Here is a 16691-nt window from a genome sequence, read left to right as displayed (position 1 = left end):
GTGGTGATCACCATACCCAGTTTAGTGTCATCTGCGTATATAGAGATTCTACTCTGTAATCCCTCTACAGGGTCATTAATAAAGATATTGAAAAGAAGTGGGCCCAGTAATGACCACTGCGGTGCTCCATTAGTAACTGTCACCCAACCAAAGTAAAACCAAACCATTTACATATATCCTCCTCCAGTCCCAGCATCCTCATTTTATGTACTAACCTTTTGTGTGGCACAGTATCAAATGCCTCAGAAAAGTCCAGATAAACAACAACAATATGACATCTATCATGTACTCAGGGGATCTCCAGTGGGGCACTGGCTAATAGACATTGAATAGAAAGAAAGATGTGCTGAATATTACACACTAATGGACATAGAGACCCAGCCTCAACCAAGAAACAGAAAGCACAAAAGAGGTGCACAGGGTAGTATTTACAGATAGGGATATTATCAAGGTACCCAGGGAGAGAGAGAGCATATTTAGTTAAATGGTACATAGTATCTACAGGAGCAAGTCGCAGAACCAGAAGCATATAATAATGTAGAACTTCCGCCCCCATAATCAATATGATTTTCGTAGTGATTCAGTGGCCATTAAGATTGGCCAGCTTCTGGAGTGAGCTTCTACATACCTGCAGGAGAGCAGCATTAGGCAACCCCTGGGTGTCCACCTATCTCCCCCAAATTTGCTTCAATAAAAAAAAAAATGCATTTCTGTTCCAGATATACTCCTCTTTCTAGTCTAATGACTTTTAGATTTAAATTCCCCTAAAGTGGGAGGTGCTGAGTTGCCACAATCAACTTGGATCCTAGTGTCTAAAGAGTTAATGCCGGACATCACTAGGATCGGTGATGTCCAGTATTAGCAATGGGTCCCAGCTGCTGGTAGTAGCTGATACCAACCTATATAAAGCGTGCTAAGCTCCTAAGTGCACTTCATAGGTTTGCATTCTCTAGGGGTTAAATATGCCCTAACATTCAGTAGATGTGTGACGTCGGGGACTCCTGCCAAGGCTGAGAATGAAGGGACTGAGGTCAGTTTGACTTTTCCTTTGCAACACTGCACCCTTCACGTTAAAGAGGCTGTGTTGCCATTCCCTGTACAATGGGGGACTGGGAATCATGAGATCAATAAAAGTTGCTATACCTAGCTATATGCCATTATTTACTGTCATAAGAAAAACTTTGATATTGTGGCATGAGCAGTTTTTACCAGTATCAACTGGTTGAGTACATCTTGGATCAGTGGGTCACAAAGCAATCATTTGATTTGTCATAATAAATTGTTGTTGATTTGTAACTCTGTCCTTTTTTAACTCTACAGAATCTGAAAGATGAACTTGAGGTTGTACGAGAAGATCTGACCATGACTCAAAAGGATAAGTTCATGCTGCAGACAAAAGTGACTGAGCTCAAAAACAGCATGAAGACATTGTTACAACAGAATCAGCAATTAAAACTGGATCTTCGTCAAAGCCGGACTAAAAAGGTTGGATATATATATAAAAAAATAAGAATAATAACGAATGAATGAATGAATAAACAGCCAGCCCCAGACAATTTGACATGCTCACCCAATACATATATTTCTTCTGTATAGGCCTAATAATTTCTCCTCTATTTCATAGAGGTATCACAGAGCTTTAGAAGAAATACACCAGAATACAATTAAAGGAGTAGTCCGGCACACACTTTTCTTATTTTATCCGGTCTGGGCTGCAAAAAAAAAAAAAAAAAAACTTTCTCTTACCTGCCAACCCGCCCCCGGAGCTTCGGTACAGGTGTTCGGTCGCCGGGCTGTTTGCTTCTTACTTCCTGTTAGCACGTCACACGGAGCCGGTTGCAACGATGTCCCGCCTGAGCCGGTGATAGGCTGAACCTCTGTGTGAGCCTTGGGGGGCCATTATCAAAATTTCTTTGAAAGGAAAATAACAAGGACACTATTCTTGTCCATAAGCCAAACTGGTTCTTCAGTACTAAAATAAAGTTGACCTATCTGAACTGATTTATTCTTTACAAACTGTTCAGTATGGAGACCCTAAAAACTGCTATTCCTTTAATTCCCAAGGGAGCTTGGATGGCAAATCTGGATTTAAAGGTTGCTGACTTTCATCTTGCCATCTATTTGGCCCTTCCAAAGTTTGTCACAATTATCTGAACTTACATTACTGGTGCAAATTACTACCATTCTGCATTTCTTAAGCACCAAAGACATTTACCAAAGTTATGGTAGAAGTGTTATCCTTTCTGAGACTAAAGGAAATTAAGATTTTTTTTTTTTTTTTGTTAGGGGCCTGGTCTCACAAATTCTTGGTTTTGCATGTTAAGAAGACAATTTTGTGTCTACAGAAGAAACCCAAATATGGGTTTTTCAAGAGTTAAAAGGTTTATTTTAAGGCTGTGAGAACTTTCACAAATCAGCAGCATGGCAATATTTATCCAGATAATTCCACAACTGTAGCCTTTATAAGGCGAAACAAGACACAGACTGCATCAAAAAATGACAGATAAGATATTTCTTTGGGCACAAAAACAGAGTATCTTTTCAGTTCACCTAAGGGGGAAGGGCAATACTGAAGCAGACTACATGAATCATCAATTTGTGGACCTGGGCAGGTATACCTACAGGTATTTTGTAAATTAAAGGGGTACTCCGCGGCTGGGGACCCCCGCAATCTTGTATTCGCCACCCACCTGTTTGAGCTGCAGCCAGCTCACAAACAGCCGGGTGGCGACCACGAGGCCGGAGTATCGTGACCTTACGACTCCGCCCCTGTGTGACATCACCCCCCGCTATGCAAGTCTATGGGAGGGGGCATGACGGCACAGGGGGGCAGAGTCGTGACGTCACAATGTTCCGGCCCCGTGATCGCCAGTAATCAGACCCCCGAGCGAACATGCTCCGGGAACTGATTGTAACGGGGTACTGCGTGCAACATCACGGGGGTCCCCAACGACGGGAACCCCGCGATCAGGCATCTTATCCCCTATCCTTTGGATAGAGGATAAGATGTCTTAGCGCCGGAGTACCACTTTAAATATTTGGTATGTCTCTGGTGGTGCTGTCATGTGGAAGATCTGAGGAAAAGGTAGAATTAGGACTTACTGTAATCCGATTTTCAGTCCATCATGATGGCACCGTTTTTTTTTTTTTTTTTTTTTTTTTTTTTTTTAAAGCAGCACACAAAAGCAAGGCACAGGACCCAGTACCTAGGATGCTAAGAAAAGGGAGCTATTCCTGAGTTTCAAGAAACTCCATCCGAGTTTCAAGAAACTCCATCCATGGTAGCCAGCAGGCAGAGAACCAAGCAGGACCAGTCCCACACGCAGCCATACACTCCTCCATTCCATAAATAAAGATCACCTCTCTAAGCCAATCAGTGATTGTAGGAGGGAAGACGGATTTCCACCTCCTCGGGATGACTCTGCATGCCTCCGCCAGCAGGAGACACACCAGTCCTCTCTTCAGATCCTTCACCCATTCCGGTATCATAGACAGCAGTAACACCTGTGGAGTACGTGGCAAAGCCTGAACCTTTGAGATCTAGTACCTGAACCCAAAACGTGTGTAAAACCGGGAATTTCAGCCATATATATGAGTCATAGTACCCAAAGCCAAGTTGAACCTACAACACACTGCCGGCACAGTCTAGTGGAAGCAGTGAAACAGCACAGGGACCTCATACCATGGGGGACATCGGTCATTGTCATGATCGAAGTCCTCATTCTACCTTTACTGAATCTTGCTTTAAAGAATAGCACAGAGGTTGGCACCATTCCATCCAGCAAATAAATGGATACCACAAAATAAACCACTTACAAGCAGGCATAAATGGCATGCATGGTGATTGGGGCTCTATGAATATGTTTGCTGTATGTGCCAGCATATTTCCAGAGAAAAAATGTACAGGGAAAAGAGAAAATGTATGCTACAAATGTGTGAAATCAGTATGTGCCTTATCAGTACATCTAGACAGTGAGAGGATGGGTTGTCTTTCAACATGTCTGAAAGCTTGTGCACTGTTGAGATCTTCTGATCATGTGAAGTACTTAAAGGGGTATTCCAGGAAAAAACGTTTTTATATATATCAACTGGCTCCAGAAAGTTAAACAGATTTGTAAATTACTTCTATTAAAAAATCTTAATCCTTTCAGTACTTATGAGCTTCTGAAGTTAAGGTTGTTCTTTTCTGTCTAAGGCTGGGTTCACACCACGTTTTGTTAAATACAGTTCCCGTATACGGCTGGGAGGAGGAGGGGGGGGCGGTGCTTAATCGCGGCGCCCACACTCAGCCATATTCGCGAACCGTATTTAATGCATGTCTATGAGCCGACCGGTCGGCTTTGTTTTCGGACATATGCGGTTTCCCGACCGCAGGCAAAAATGTGGTTGACCCCCCTCCTCCCAGCCATATACGGGAACCGTATTTAACGAAACGTGGTGTGAACCCAGCCTAAATCCTCTCTGATGACACCTGTCTCGGGAAACGCCCAGTTTAGAAGAGGTTTGCTATGGGGATTTGCTTCTAAACTGGGCGTTTCCCGAGACACGTGTCATCAGAGGGGATTTAGACAGAAAAGAACAACCTTAACTTCAGAAGCTCATAAGTACTGAAAGGATTAAGATTTTTTAACAGAAGTAATTTACAAATCTGTTTAACTTTCTGGAGCCAGTTGATATATATAAAAAAAAAAGTTTTTTCCTGGAATACCCCTTTAATAGTCGTAATGGTCCAATTAATGGGCCACATAGGAAATCATACGTGGCTACCTTTTTATTATGTGTATATAATAGGTAAAATAACAGTTGTACAAAAAAAAACTGATATATTAATATTGGTCATTTACTGTGGATTGTGAATTTCTAATCTACAGCAAAGGCAATCCTGACCCTTTAAGTGAATTGTGCTTATTACTAAGCTGTCATACTTACTTAAAGGGGTACTCCGCCCCTAGCATCTAATTACCTATCCAAAGGATAGGGGATAAGATGTCAGATCGCCGGGGTTCGGCCACTCGCTCTGTGCGTAATGACGGGCGATACAGGGGCCGGAGCATTGTGACGTCACTGCTCCGCCCCTCTTGTTGTCACTGCCTGCCCCCTTAATGCAAGTCTATGGGAGGGGGCGTGATGGCCGCCACACCCCTCCCATAGACTTGTATGGAGAGGGCAGGCCGTGACATCACGATGCTCTGGCCCCTGTATCGCCATCATTATGCACAGAGTGAGTTTGCTCTGTGCAGTAATGATAGCGGGGTGTTGCAACCGAGATCCCGGGGGTCCCCATCGGCGGGACCCCTGCGATCAGACATCTTATCACCTATCCTTTGGATAGGGGATAAGATACTAGGGGCGGAGTACCCCTTCAAGCTGTGAATATGTAGAGTTAAAAGAACACATACATGAAATAACTCTTTGGATTATCAGTGTTGCTAGAAGCATGTTTTCTAATGAACGTGTGCCTTTTTGCTTTCTGGTTAATGTACATTTCTTTCTTTCGCCTCCAGAGGAAGGAGTTTAAAGGAGACATCACTTCATCCAACCCTGCGACTCCAGTTAAGATTCCAGACTGCCCTGTGCCAGCTTCGCTGCTAGAAGAGCTACTAAAGCCTACAACGATCAGCAGAGAGCCTCTGAAAAACTTAAACACCTGTCTTCGCCAACTAAAGTAATAATAATGTATTGGTTTTAAGGGGCACAATAGAATGGCATTCTTTTTTTTTTTTTTTCTTTCAGCAATTGACATCAGTTATATCAAGACAAACACATACAATAAAAAGGACATTTACAATACCAATATCACACTCCCTACTCTCCCCCCGATAAGCCCTCTGTTCCAAACGCATCGGCTACCTCTCCCATTCTCTCCATTCTAACTCTATCTTCTTTCCTTTCTTTGTTCCTTTACTACTTATCAATTCGAAAGATTTTATTGTAGTACTATTGGGGGAAAACCATTTTCTAAGGATACATATTTTTGTTATACCTAACAACTTGTTAATTAATTGTTTATGCTTACATTGACTAAAGCCCAATCCCAATATTGCAGTTCTGGCATTATATTCTAATTTAACCCCCAGCCTTTGCTCTATTTTATTATACATTTCTGTCCATACCATCTGTATTCTCGGGCAGTCCCAAACCATATGAATTAGGTCAGCTTCTCCGCCTTTGCATTTTGGGCAGTCTGCCTCCATCCTTTTGCCTATACTATGTAGAAATTTTGGGGTGTACGGGAGTCTCTATTAGTTTAATCGGTGAAATTTTATGATTCCGATTTATTGAGCTAACGTTAATGTTATAAAAAACGTCTTCCCAGTCTTTTTTACTAATAGGACCAATCTCCAAAGCCCATTTATCTTTTCTCTTTGTTCCACCACAGTTTAATACCGATTTTACCAATCCTCTGTATATCTTCCCAATAATTTTTTTGGAGTCCCTTTAAAAATTAAAAATGAAGTCCATCAATACATGTGATTCTGTTTCCCACCTAGGATTGTTCCTATCTTTTTCCCATGCCTTACATACTTGAATATATTAAAAAAATATATATTTTTCTTAATCTTATAATTCTCCACCAGTGTTTCCCACTCAATTAGTGAATTATTTATAACTAAATTCCTCAGTGTACTAATACCATATCTTTCCCAATTCACATAACCTCGTAACTTGTATAATTCTGGGAAATTCACATTTCCCCATATCTTAGTGTAAATTAAACTTCCCCTTATCCTCAATATTTTCCTCATACTTTCCCAGGTTTTATTAAATAATCTCATAATGTGTTTTCTACTGTGATCTACACCTTTTAAACTACCATTTTCAACTAATTCAAATATACCGTATTTATCGGCGTATAACACGCACTTTTTAGGCTAAAATTTTTAGCCTAAAGTCTGTGTGCGTGTTATACGCCGATACACCCCCAGGAAAGGCAGGGGGAGAGAGGCCGTCGCTGCCCGCTTCTCTCCCCCTGCCTTTCCTGGGGTCTAGAGCGCTGCTGTCGGCCCTTCTCACCCCCTGGTTATCGGCACCGCTGCCCGTTCTGTCCCCCTGACTATCGGTGCCGGCGCCGATAGCCAGGGGGAGAGAAGCGGCGCCGACAGCCAGGGGGAGAGAAGGGGCAGCGGCACCCATTGCCGGCGCCGCTGCCCCGTTGCCTCCCCCCATCCCCGGTGGCATAATTACCTGAGTCGGGTCCGTGCTGCTCCAGGCCTCCGGCGTGCGTCCCCGGCGTCGTTGCTATGCGCTGAACGGCGCGGCGCATGACGTCAGTGCGCCGCGCCGTGCATAGCAACGACGCTGGGGACGCACGACGGAGGCCTGCAGCAGCGCGAACCCGACTCAGGTAATTATGCCACCGGGGATGGGGGGAGGCAACGGGGCAGCGGCGCCGGCAATGGGTGCCGCTGCCCCTTCTCTCCCCCTGGCTGTTGGCGCCGCTTCTCTCCCCCTGGCTATCGGCGCCGGCACCGATAGTCAGGGGGACAGAACGGGCAGCGGCGCCGATAACCAGGGGGTGAGAAGGGCCGGCAGCAGCGCTCTAGACCCCAGGAAAGGCAGGGGGAGAGAAGCGGGCAGCGACGGCCTCTCTCCCCCTGCCTTTCCTGGGGGTATATCAGGGTATACACGCGCACACACGCACCCTCATTTTACCATGGATATTTGGGTAAAAAACATTTTTTACCCAAATATCCTTGGTAAAATGAGGGTGCGTGTTATAGGCCGGTGCGTGGTATACCCCGATAAATACGGTACTCACCCCCGTGAGTTCCTCCATATTGAAGAATTTTTTTTAAAACTTCTACTTCTTTAACCATAAACTCTATTTGTGCAGCTATCGAATACCATTTTAACATAGGGATACCCATTCCTTCTTCCTTTATAGATGGACTTAACATTTCTGATTTCATACGGGTGTTTTCGTCCCCATACTAGGTCGTTAATTTCTTTTTGTAATTTCTTGAAAAATGTATTGTTAATCCAAATTGGGGCAGCTCTAATTATATGTAGACATATTGGGAGCAGTATCATTTTTGTAAGTAATATCCTATCTGCCATATTAACGGGTAATTTATTCCAAACTGTAACTTTATCTCTAATTTTATTTTTTAAGGGACTTAGGTTTAAGTGTGTATAGTCTGCGATATTACTAGAAATTTTAACCCCCAGATACTCAATATTTCCACTCTTTTGTACAGTGGGAATTCCTGCTATGTTTACCTTGCTCCCCTCTTCTAATAACAGTAATCCAGACTTACCCTTATTTATCCTAAATCCCGAAAACCGCCCAAATTCTTCTAGCATATTAATCACCTCCAACATTTTCTTTTTCCGGATCTTTTATGAATAACAGAATATCATCTGCGTATAATAATATTTTTCCTCCTTCCCTTTTATACCAAAACCTTCAAAGCCCTTTGATTTCCTAATTTTCTGTGCCAGGGGTTCAATAAATAAAGCAAATAACATGGGAGATAGGGGACATCCCTGCCTCCTTCCTCTTTGCATTATAACTTTACTCCTAGTGATTTTATTATTTATATAAATTTTTTCCGTTGGCCCATTGTATAGCATTTTAACCACTCTTAAAAATGTTTCCCCCAAATTCATGGACTGTATTACCTTAAAGAGGAACCCCCAATCCACCCTGTCAAATGCTTTCTGGGCATCTAACGACAGGATGGAGTGGATCCCCTTCCCTCTTGGGGATTTCATGTTTAAGTAAACTCTTCTAATATTATTATATATATTTCTATCTGGGACAAACCCGTTTTGTTCTTCCCCCACCAGTCTTCCAATCAACCTCTGGAGGCGGTTGACCCAGACTTTGGCGTAGATTTTTTGGTCTGTGTTTAAAAGGGATATCGGCCTGAAAGAGCCAATGTCACAACAATTTTTTCCTTTTTTTGGGATTAGAGTAATTATTGCTTCCAACATTGATTGTGGCATTACGCCTCTCACTAAGGATTCATTAAAAACTTCAAGCAATAATGTGAGTAGTGGGTCCCCAAAAACTCTATATATTTCAAATACCATCCCGTCCGATCCTGGTGCTGAGTTTCGTGAGAAGGATTTTAACGCATTTCTGAGCTCTTCCAGACCGACATCCCTATCCATCTCTATTTTTTCTTCTTCCTTCAATACGGGCAATTCAAGCTTTTTAAGATATTCTTCAATCATACTCTCTTCTCCCTGTGATTCTTTAGTAGATAAATGTTGGTAATATGTCACCACTATGTTTTCAATCTCAAGGGGGTCTCTCACTTCTACACCCATACTATTTTTTAAAGCTAAAATATTTCTATTATTGTTTTGTGATTTAATCATGCCTGTAAGAATTTTATTCGGTTTTCCTGTTTCTGCATAGGATTTTTGGTCCCTAAAAAAGATTGTGTGTTGGGCTTTTTCCATAACCATTTTCTGATATACTTCCTGTATTTCCACCAATTTTTCCCAGTTTTCCCTTTATAGGATTACTCCCATATTAAAACTCCATTTTTTTTAAATCTTTTCTATTAATTCAGACTCTTTTAATTTACATTTTTTTAAAAAATCTAGCAATGTTTCTGCAAAGTATTCCCCTAAGATAGCATTTTAGGGTATCCCAAACAATCAGGATATCTACAGACCTTTTATTAATTTCCCAAAAAGTCACAATCTCCTCTTTTACTCCTATTACCACTTCATCTATAGTCAGCCAGTGTGGATTAATATACATACTCCTCCCAGTTCTTAAATCTTTTTCCTTATTATACAAAGAGCATACTATCATAGCGTGATCGGACAGGCATCTAGGCTCATATATGTTATTTATCTAATTTCCCCCATTGCATCCTCATTCACCAGTACATAATCTATTCTTGATGCTGTTTTAAAGCATGAATATACTTTCTCCTGCGGGTGTAATAATCGCCACGCATCCTGCCAGCCTATCTCTTGTCACCATTTTTTAAGTGCTGTTTCTCTGTTTGAAGTTTCCTTTCCCTGCCAATCCAATTCCCTATCCATCACTCCATTTAAATCTCCCAATATATAAAGGTAAAACTTGTCAAGATCTTTAATAAACTCTACAAATTTCTCAAAGACTTCAGCTACGAATGGTGGGGGGATATACACAAATGCCAGAACTGTTTTCTTTCCTTCCCAGACAGTTTGTAGAAAAACATATCTCCCTCTTTCATCAATGGCAGTCCTTACTACCTGACTATCAATCCCCTTATGTATAAGTACCGAGACCCCGGAGGAGTAGTTGGAGAATGTAGAATGAAATGTCTCCTTTGCCCATTTTCTAGTGAGCAAACCCACCGTGTCCTTTGTTAGATGAGTCTCGGTTATACCGACAATTGTCGGAAGATAGTTGTTCAGCCTATCAAATACTGCCACCTGTTTTCGTCTATCCCTAATCCCCCGTACATTCCACATTATTAACCTGCTTTCTTTCCTACCAGACATTTATTCTTTACATTCTTACATTCTAGTACACGTCTTCCCCAAAAAAGAGGCTGCCAAGGCGCATGGAAAAAAGAGCTTATCCCCTCTCCCACCCCCCCTACTCCTCCCAACTCCCCTACTCCACTTCCCTTCTTGACCCGCATAATTTATGCGAATCTCTCCACTTCACTGACTCCCTATCCGCTCTACCCCACACCCGGTCCCCTTAACCCCCCCCCCCCCCCCACCATCACCGCCAGCCCCAAATCAGAAACTATTAAACCACTAAATTAATTAAGACCATGACCTTCCAGCCACTTAACATTCTTGAAATTGTCTAATTATGAATGGCTAAAAAGTGTTTTCTGATTCTAGCAACTAAGGTTAGAAATATGTCAGGGAAAAATAATTTTGTGATGTGAGCTACCTATTTTTTGCTGCCACTTCTTTCCTGTTCATGAATGTGCACTAGGAAAGGTCATCACCTAAGCCCTCCTACTATAATTTTGTACAAACAGTGGTAGTTCAGCCATTAGTGGTAATACAGCCATTTTTCTTCTAAGAAGAAAAGCTAATTACTCTTAAAAGAAACAAAGAATTGTTCATGTTACATGCTGTAACACTTCAAAGTATGCTATGTGCTAACTGGGATTTTAAATTGATATGCACTTAGTAGACTGTAATTTGTAAGCCAGTATATAGCCATATAAAGGAATAGTCTAGCATTATAGGTGATTTATCTTGTCATCTTTGTTTTCCAGGCAGGAAATGGACAGTCTCCAAAAGCAAATGGAGGAGCACACCATAACGGTACACGAATCTATGAATTCATGGACTGAAGAACACCTACAGGACTCCTTATCTGACACACAGGTTGTGACCAGTGCAAAGCTTCCAATGCAGGATCAGAACCTCAACGTTAATGACAATGAAGGAAAAGAGCAGGCATTATAGACTATTTTCTGTTTCCTGCTTCTTATTTCTTAAGAGAAACATTTCTATCTCTATTGCTGACAGATAAAAGAGCACAGCACATTTTTTAATAATTAAATGTTTAAAGTCAAAGAAACCTTAATGGACACATGGGGATCTGATGGCTCGTATACTATGTAAATCTCAGATATGTTATGTGCCTTTTGTAGCAGAAAAAAAAGATTCGGTGTAGTTTATAGTCTTAATTCCAAGTTTCTTTTGACCCTATCTTTAATTATTTTTTTTACATGAAATTGTTGAAAGAAAGAACGCATAGGCATTTCAAATACATTTGCTGCCCCCTGTGCCCATTTTACTAAAGAACTGCAATTCCTTAATGATATACCAATATATAATAATAGGAATAACTGAGCAGAAAATGTCTACTTAAAGACTAATGCACAGAATTAAAGATGAAGGTGTTCTGAAATGTTTTACCTTTTTTTTTAAAGGTTTTCTTATTTATGGTATGCTGCAGCTAAAGCCCTTAGGCTTTTAGGCAATATTGTAGAGTTTAGCTGGCAACCTACTAAAAGTATTTAGTTCTGTGTATAAAAACCCTACAGCACAGGAGGTTAAGTTTCCTATGAAGGAGAGTTGTGGTGTTTACGTCTCAAATACATGTTTAATGTGTCCAATGGGACCATACACATGACTATAACGTACAGTTGGTGCCATGTAGAAGAAAAAAAACTGAACTGTTGTGGTTACATGTTTGGCAAGGCCTTATGAATTGTGAATATGAGCTGTGTAAATGTGTCTCTTGTTAAGTTCATAAATGTAGTTGACAATGATTTTTGCTCTTTTTTGACGTTTACATGGAATATGTGACTGCCAATGGTAATAATGGCTTTTAATATGCTACTTGTTTTAAGTTGTGGTCTTACCTGGACAACCCTTGCTGTCAATTAGCCGGTTACTATTGGTCAAGCAGCTAAAACCCCCATTGACCTAGCTATCACCAGGGAAAGTTGTGGGTAGCTGCACGTTTCTCCTGTTGCAGCCACTACAGGAAAAATGTGGTATTACATGGCAGTGCAGAGTTCTTCAGATCAGGAGCAGCTGTTTGCGACGGTTCTATACTCTGGTTAATGGATAAAGGTCCTAAGCTGAAACCGACCTATAGAATTAAGATAACATGTCATTTTGACCACTTGGTGAATAGCGTAGAAAAGAAGGCCACCCACTCATATTGTCAAATATAGTGAAAGATAAATGTCTGGCACAACCCCAGCACACATATCAGGTCCATCAAAGCTATATATCCTCTTCTAGCTGGAGTGAGCAATGTCACTTCTTAACAGGTGCTCACCTGTCAATGAGTCTTCAGCAATATAACTTCACATAGAGAAATAGAATAGCATCACTCACCATTAATTGCTAAATCTTCTCTTTGAGTTGTATACTCACAACATGCATACAGGGGGAGACGAAGTGCAGTAGGAGTGTACAGGTAGACCAAGGCAACAGCCGCGTTTCGCACGTGTTATGGCTATTAAAAGGCATCCAAAGGTATTACCTAATACACCTCTGTTATTGTTACTAACACCTTTATAAGCAAGATTTCTCCAGTAATACTGCAGGAAATCCTTGTCATTGTTCTGTGAACCTTGTTTTCTTCTGCGTATAACAGAACTGCATTAGAGAATTACTTTATATGCTGCTACCCGAAATAGAAGTTTATCCATCCTATACTTTTATCTTGATATAATGGTGGTGTATAAATTATTAGTGGTTTTCTATATATTTTTTTTTTTTTTATCCCCAGAGATTCTAGACAATTTTTTTATTTTAATGTTAAAAATTAACTAACTGGCCAGTAAAATACTGACTATTTCATTTATAATGTTGGGAAAGTTTTGATACAACATTCCATCATTGTATGTGAAAAAGACACCTATGCTTTCAACCCTTCACATCTGGGTGTTTGGTTAGTAGTGCACTTCTTATTCACAAACTGACTTCTGTATATATAATCTGTACATGTTGTAGGTTTATTCAACTTGCAAGGGGTAATTATTTTAGTTTTTACCCTTTTTTTTTTTTTTTTTTGCTTTTGTCAAAAAATCTAACTAAAATAAGTTTTTATAGTCTACCTGTTACCAGTAGACCGACAAGAAAGCTCTCTTCTGGCTTAGAGTGGATGCCATAGAAATATTTAGCCAAGCCCCCATATGACAGTATTTTCAGGCAATAAATGGCATTGTCTGCATTGTTTGTGGGTCACAAAAATGTTGTCCATATTCTGATGTATACGCCAATTTAAAGGAGGCCTGTGAAAGATGCTCTACTAATAAGAAAAATTTATTTTTTTTTACTACATAAAGACTTGTGGAATATATAGTGTAGTCTACTGTACTATTATTTACCAACCAGATAGCTTCCAAAAGAACACTTGCTATATTTGGAAGAGAACAGCGCTTTATTGGGTTACACATTTTACCTCCTAAGTTTTCAAGATCACAATATGGTCAGTTTGCTTGGAGAACCTAATTTAAATAGTGTATCCAGGATCATTGAAAAAGGTCTTAAAGAAGTATTGTGGTGCAGGACAACTTATGCACTATCCAAAGGCTAGGGATAAGTGTCTGATCATGGGGGTCTGACCACTGGAACCTCCCCAGATCTCCTGCACAAAGTGGTGGAAGACATGCCCACTCCATGTATCTCTATTGGAGAGCAGGAGATACAGTTTTTGTGTATCTCGGGCTCTCCCAAAGAGATACATGGTGAGAGTGTGTTGACCACCGCTTCATGCAGGGGTCGACCATCTCCTTGCACGGAGCAGAGATTGCTCAATGGATGAGGACAGCTGGGTGCCGTGCAGGAGATCACAGGGGGTCTCTGCGGTCGGACCCCCTGTGATCAGACTCTTATCCCCTATCTTTTGGATAGGGGATAAGTTTTCAGCACCACAATACTCCTTTAAAGGGGTTATCCAGGAAAAAACTTTTTTTATATATATATCAACTGGCTCCAGGAAGTTAAAAAGATTTGTAAATTACTTCTATTAAAAAATCTTAATCCTTTCAGTACTTATGAGCTTCTGAAGTTAAGGTTGTTCTTTTCTGTCTAAGTGCTCTCTGATGACACGTGTCTCGGGAACCGCCCAGTTTAGAAGAGGTTTGCTATGGAGATTTGCTTCTAAACTGGGCGGTTCCCGATACACGTGTCATCAGAGAGGACTTAGACAGAAAAGAACAACCTTAACTTCAGAAGCTCATAAGTACTGAAAGGATTAAGATTTTTTAATAGAAGTAATTTACAAATCTGTTTAACTTTCTGGAGCCAGTTGATATGTAAAAAAAAGTTTTTTCCTGGATAACCCCTTTAATGTGGAAGAACATGGCCCTGTTTTTTGGAATATATATACCGGTGTGTGTGTGTGTGTATATATATATATATTATAATTTTTTTTTTACCATCCTTTACCAAGCATTATTTTCACAGAAAATAGGTACTATGGTTGCTAAATAATGTGTTAAGGAGAAGGTTAGTTTGGATGGATTAACATTTTCACTGTGAATCTTAAATGTAATCTCCAAATATCTAAAGGTAATCTTAATCTTGTAACCCTATCATCACAAGGGATGAATATTCTGATGATTGTCTCTCGAAAGGAACATCTGCAGTCACTCTGTGACAACATTTTCTTCACACTGACAAATATACTGTACTTCAGAAACTACTTCCTTTTAAGTTACGGTAAATAGTCTACTGTTTCCACCAAAGCTTAAGATTTCTGATATTACAGAGAAGGCTTTTTGTTTCTGAGCGGTTTGTGATGTTATGAAAGTCTGTGGCATATATTGATTGATATTTGGTGGATTGCAATGTAATGTTTTTCATTAACAATGTTTATTGTGCTTTTATTTATAGAAAGATGAAATGTACCTTAAGCAAATTTATTATAAAATGTGGAATATCTATATAATATAAAGTTACAACTTTTAAACTGTTAAAACTGTATATAATATAATGCTATGTAAAGCATGTGGATATAAAATATGTGCATAAGATTCCTTTCACAGTTTTTTTGGTGCAATAAACTATTTTTGTTAAAATGCTTAAGTTTTGTCAGTTTATAACACGTATTTCAACATCTTTTACTTTAAAAAGGACCTCTGGCCAACTTAAAAAAGAAAAAAATACATCATCATTAAATGGCTTTGGACAGAGATTTTCAAACTTTTCATGTTGGCGACACTCTTTTTAGACGTGCACAGTTTGGTGACATTCTTTGTTGTACTGCCAATTCCACGTATCACATGCGGTCCTATGCCCCCCCCCCCCTCCATTAACCCCTGTGCTATTTCATTCCCCCCTGTGCCATTTTTTCCCCCACTTTTGTGCCATTTTATTTCCCCTTTTGATCTCCTAATGCACTTCATTTCTCCCCCCATGAAGCCTCTGTGTGCCACATCATTCCCCCCTTGATTCTCCCTGTGCCATATTACCCCCTTGATCTTCTTCTCATGCCATTTTATTCCCCTCTTCATCCCCCTGTGCCATTTCAAACTCCCCATTATCACCCCTTGTGCAATTTCAACACCCCCTCTAATCCCCATGCCATTTTATACCTTATTTTTTTCCTGTCATTTTAAGTCCCCCCTTTATCACCCCGTGTCACTTTATCCCCCCCTGTGCAATTTAATTTCCCCCTTTATCCCCCCTGTGCCATTTCAATCTCTGCCTCCCCCCCCCCCCCCCCCCAATATTTTGTGTATTTGCCAATGTAGAAATACCTGCCCAGCCACTCAATTAATGAAGTTAAGAGGCGATAGAATACAACCAGGTGTTAGGCAATGCTAGCAGTCCCAAGGCATTACAACGTTGCAAACTTTCAAAACAAGTCCTATCAAACGACCCCTCCCCCCACCTAATGATGAAAGAGTCCCTGAATTTTCTATAATTGCGACATTGCTATCCACACCAGTAAATTCTGCAAAACATATAACAGTTAGCTTATCAAAACCATCTTCATCAGGTTGGCACAAACAACCAACACCACACTGGTATCTTTTGGGAACTCTTATCTAGGAGAGGCAGCCAATTACAAGGGACATAATTATGAATTGAGGACGTTATCTGAATTCCCAAGTAAATACCGACAGAAAAAATCCTTTCTTTCCTATATGTAGGCTCCAATATTAAATGGGCACTGTCAGATACAAAAACTTTTGATATGTTGTAAAGCATGTATAACCAATAGGTTTTGCAATTGCTTTCATTAGAAAATTTTCAGTATTTCATACTGAAAAAGCCAGTTAAACAACTGCCCCCCCCCC

General features: G+C 40.5%; 1 protein-coding gene and 1 long non-coding RNA gene across 6 annotated transcripts in view; one reads left to right on the top strand and one right to left on the bottom strand.

Moving 5' to 3' along the window:
• The window catches only part of GOLGA3 (golgin A3), a 65151-nt gene extending 51446 nt beyond the window's left edge, over window positions 1-13705 (top strand). For all 3 annotated transcript variants that reach the window (XM_056532777.1, XM_056532785.1, XM_056532793.1), the window contains 3 exons: window positions 1321-1485; window positions 5505-5665; window positions 11193-13705. In XM_056532777.1, coding sequence (XP_056388752.1) covers window positions 1321-1485; window positions 5505-5665; window positions 11193-11385 — 519 coding nt within the window. In that variant the 3' untranslated portion in view covers window positions 11386-13705. The remainder of the gene's footprint in view (window positions 1-1320; window positions 1486-5504; window positions 5666-11192) is intronic.
• The window catches only part of LOC130283421 (uncharacterized), a 63727-nt gene that overhangs the window by 14750 nt on the left and 32286 nt on the right, over window positions 1-16691 (bottom strand). The window contains exon 1 of one of the 3 annotated variants that reach the window (XR_008846693.1): window positions 12291-12415. The exons of the other annotated variants lie outside the window; for them this stretch is intronic. This is a non-coding gene — a long non-coding RNA (uncharacterized LOC130283421). Of the gene's footprint in view, window positions 1-12290; window positions 12416-16691 lie in introns of those variants that run through there. 3 annotated transcript variants of the gene reach the window in all.

This window comes from Hyla sarda, chromosome 1 (genome assembly GCF_029499605.1).
Source record: "Hyla sarda isolate aHylSar1 chromosome 1, aHylSar1.hap1, whole genome shotgun sequence".
Lineage (NCBI taxonomy): Eukaryota > Metazoa > Chordata > Amphibia > Anura > Hylidae > Hyla > Hyla sarda.
Note: the sequence above shows the minus strand (reverse complement) of the source record. Positions and strands in the feature narration are given on the sequence as shown.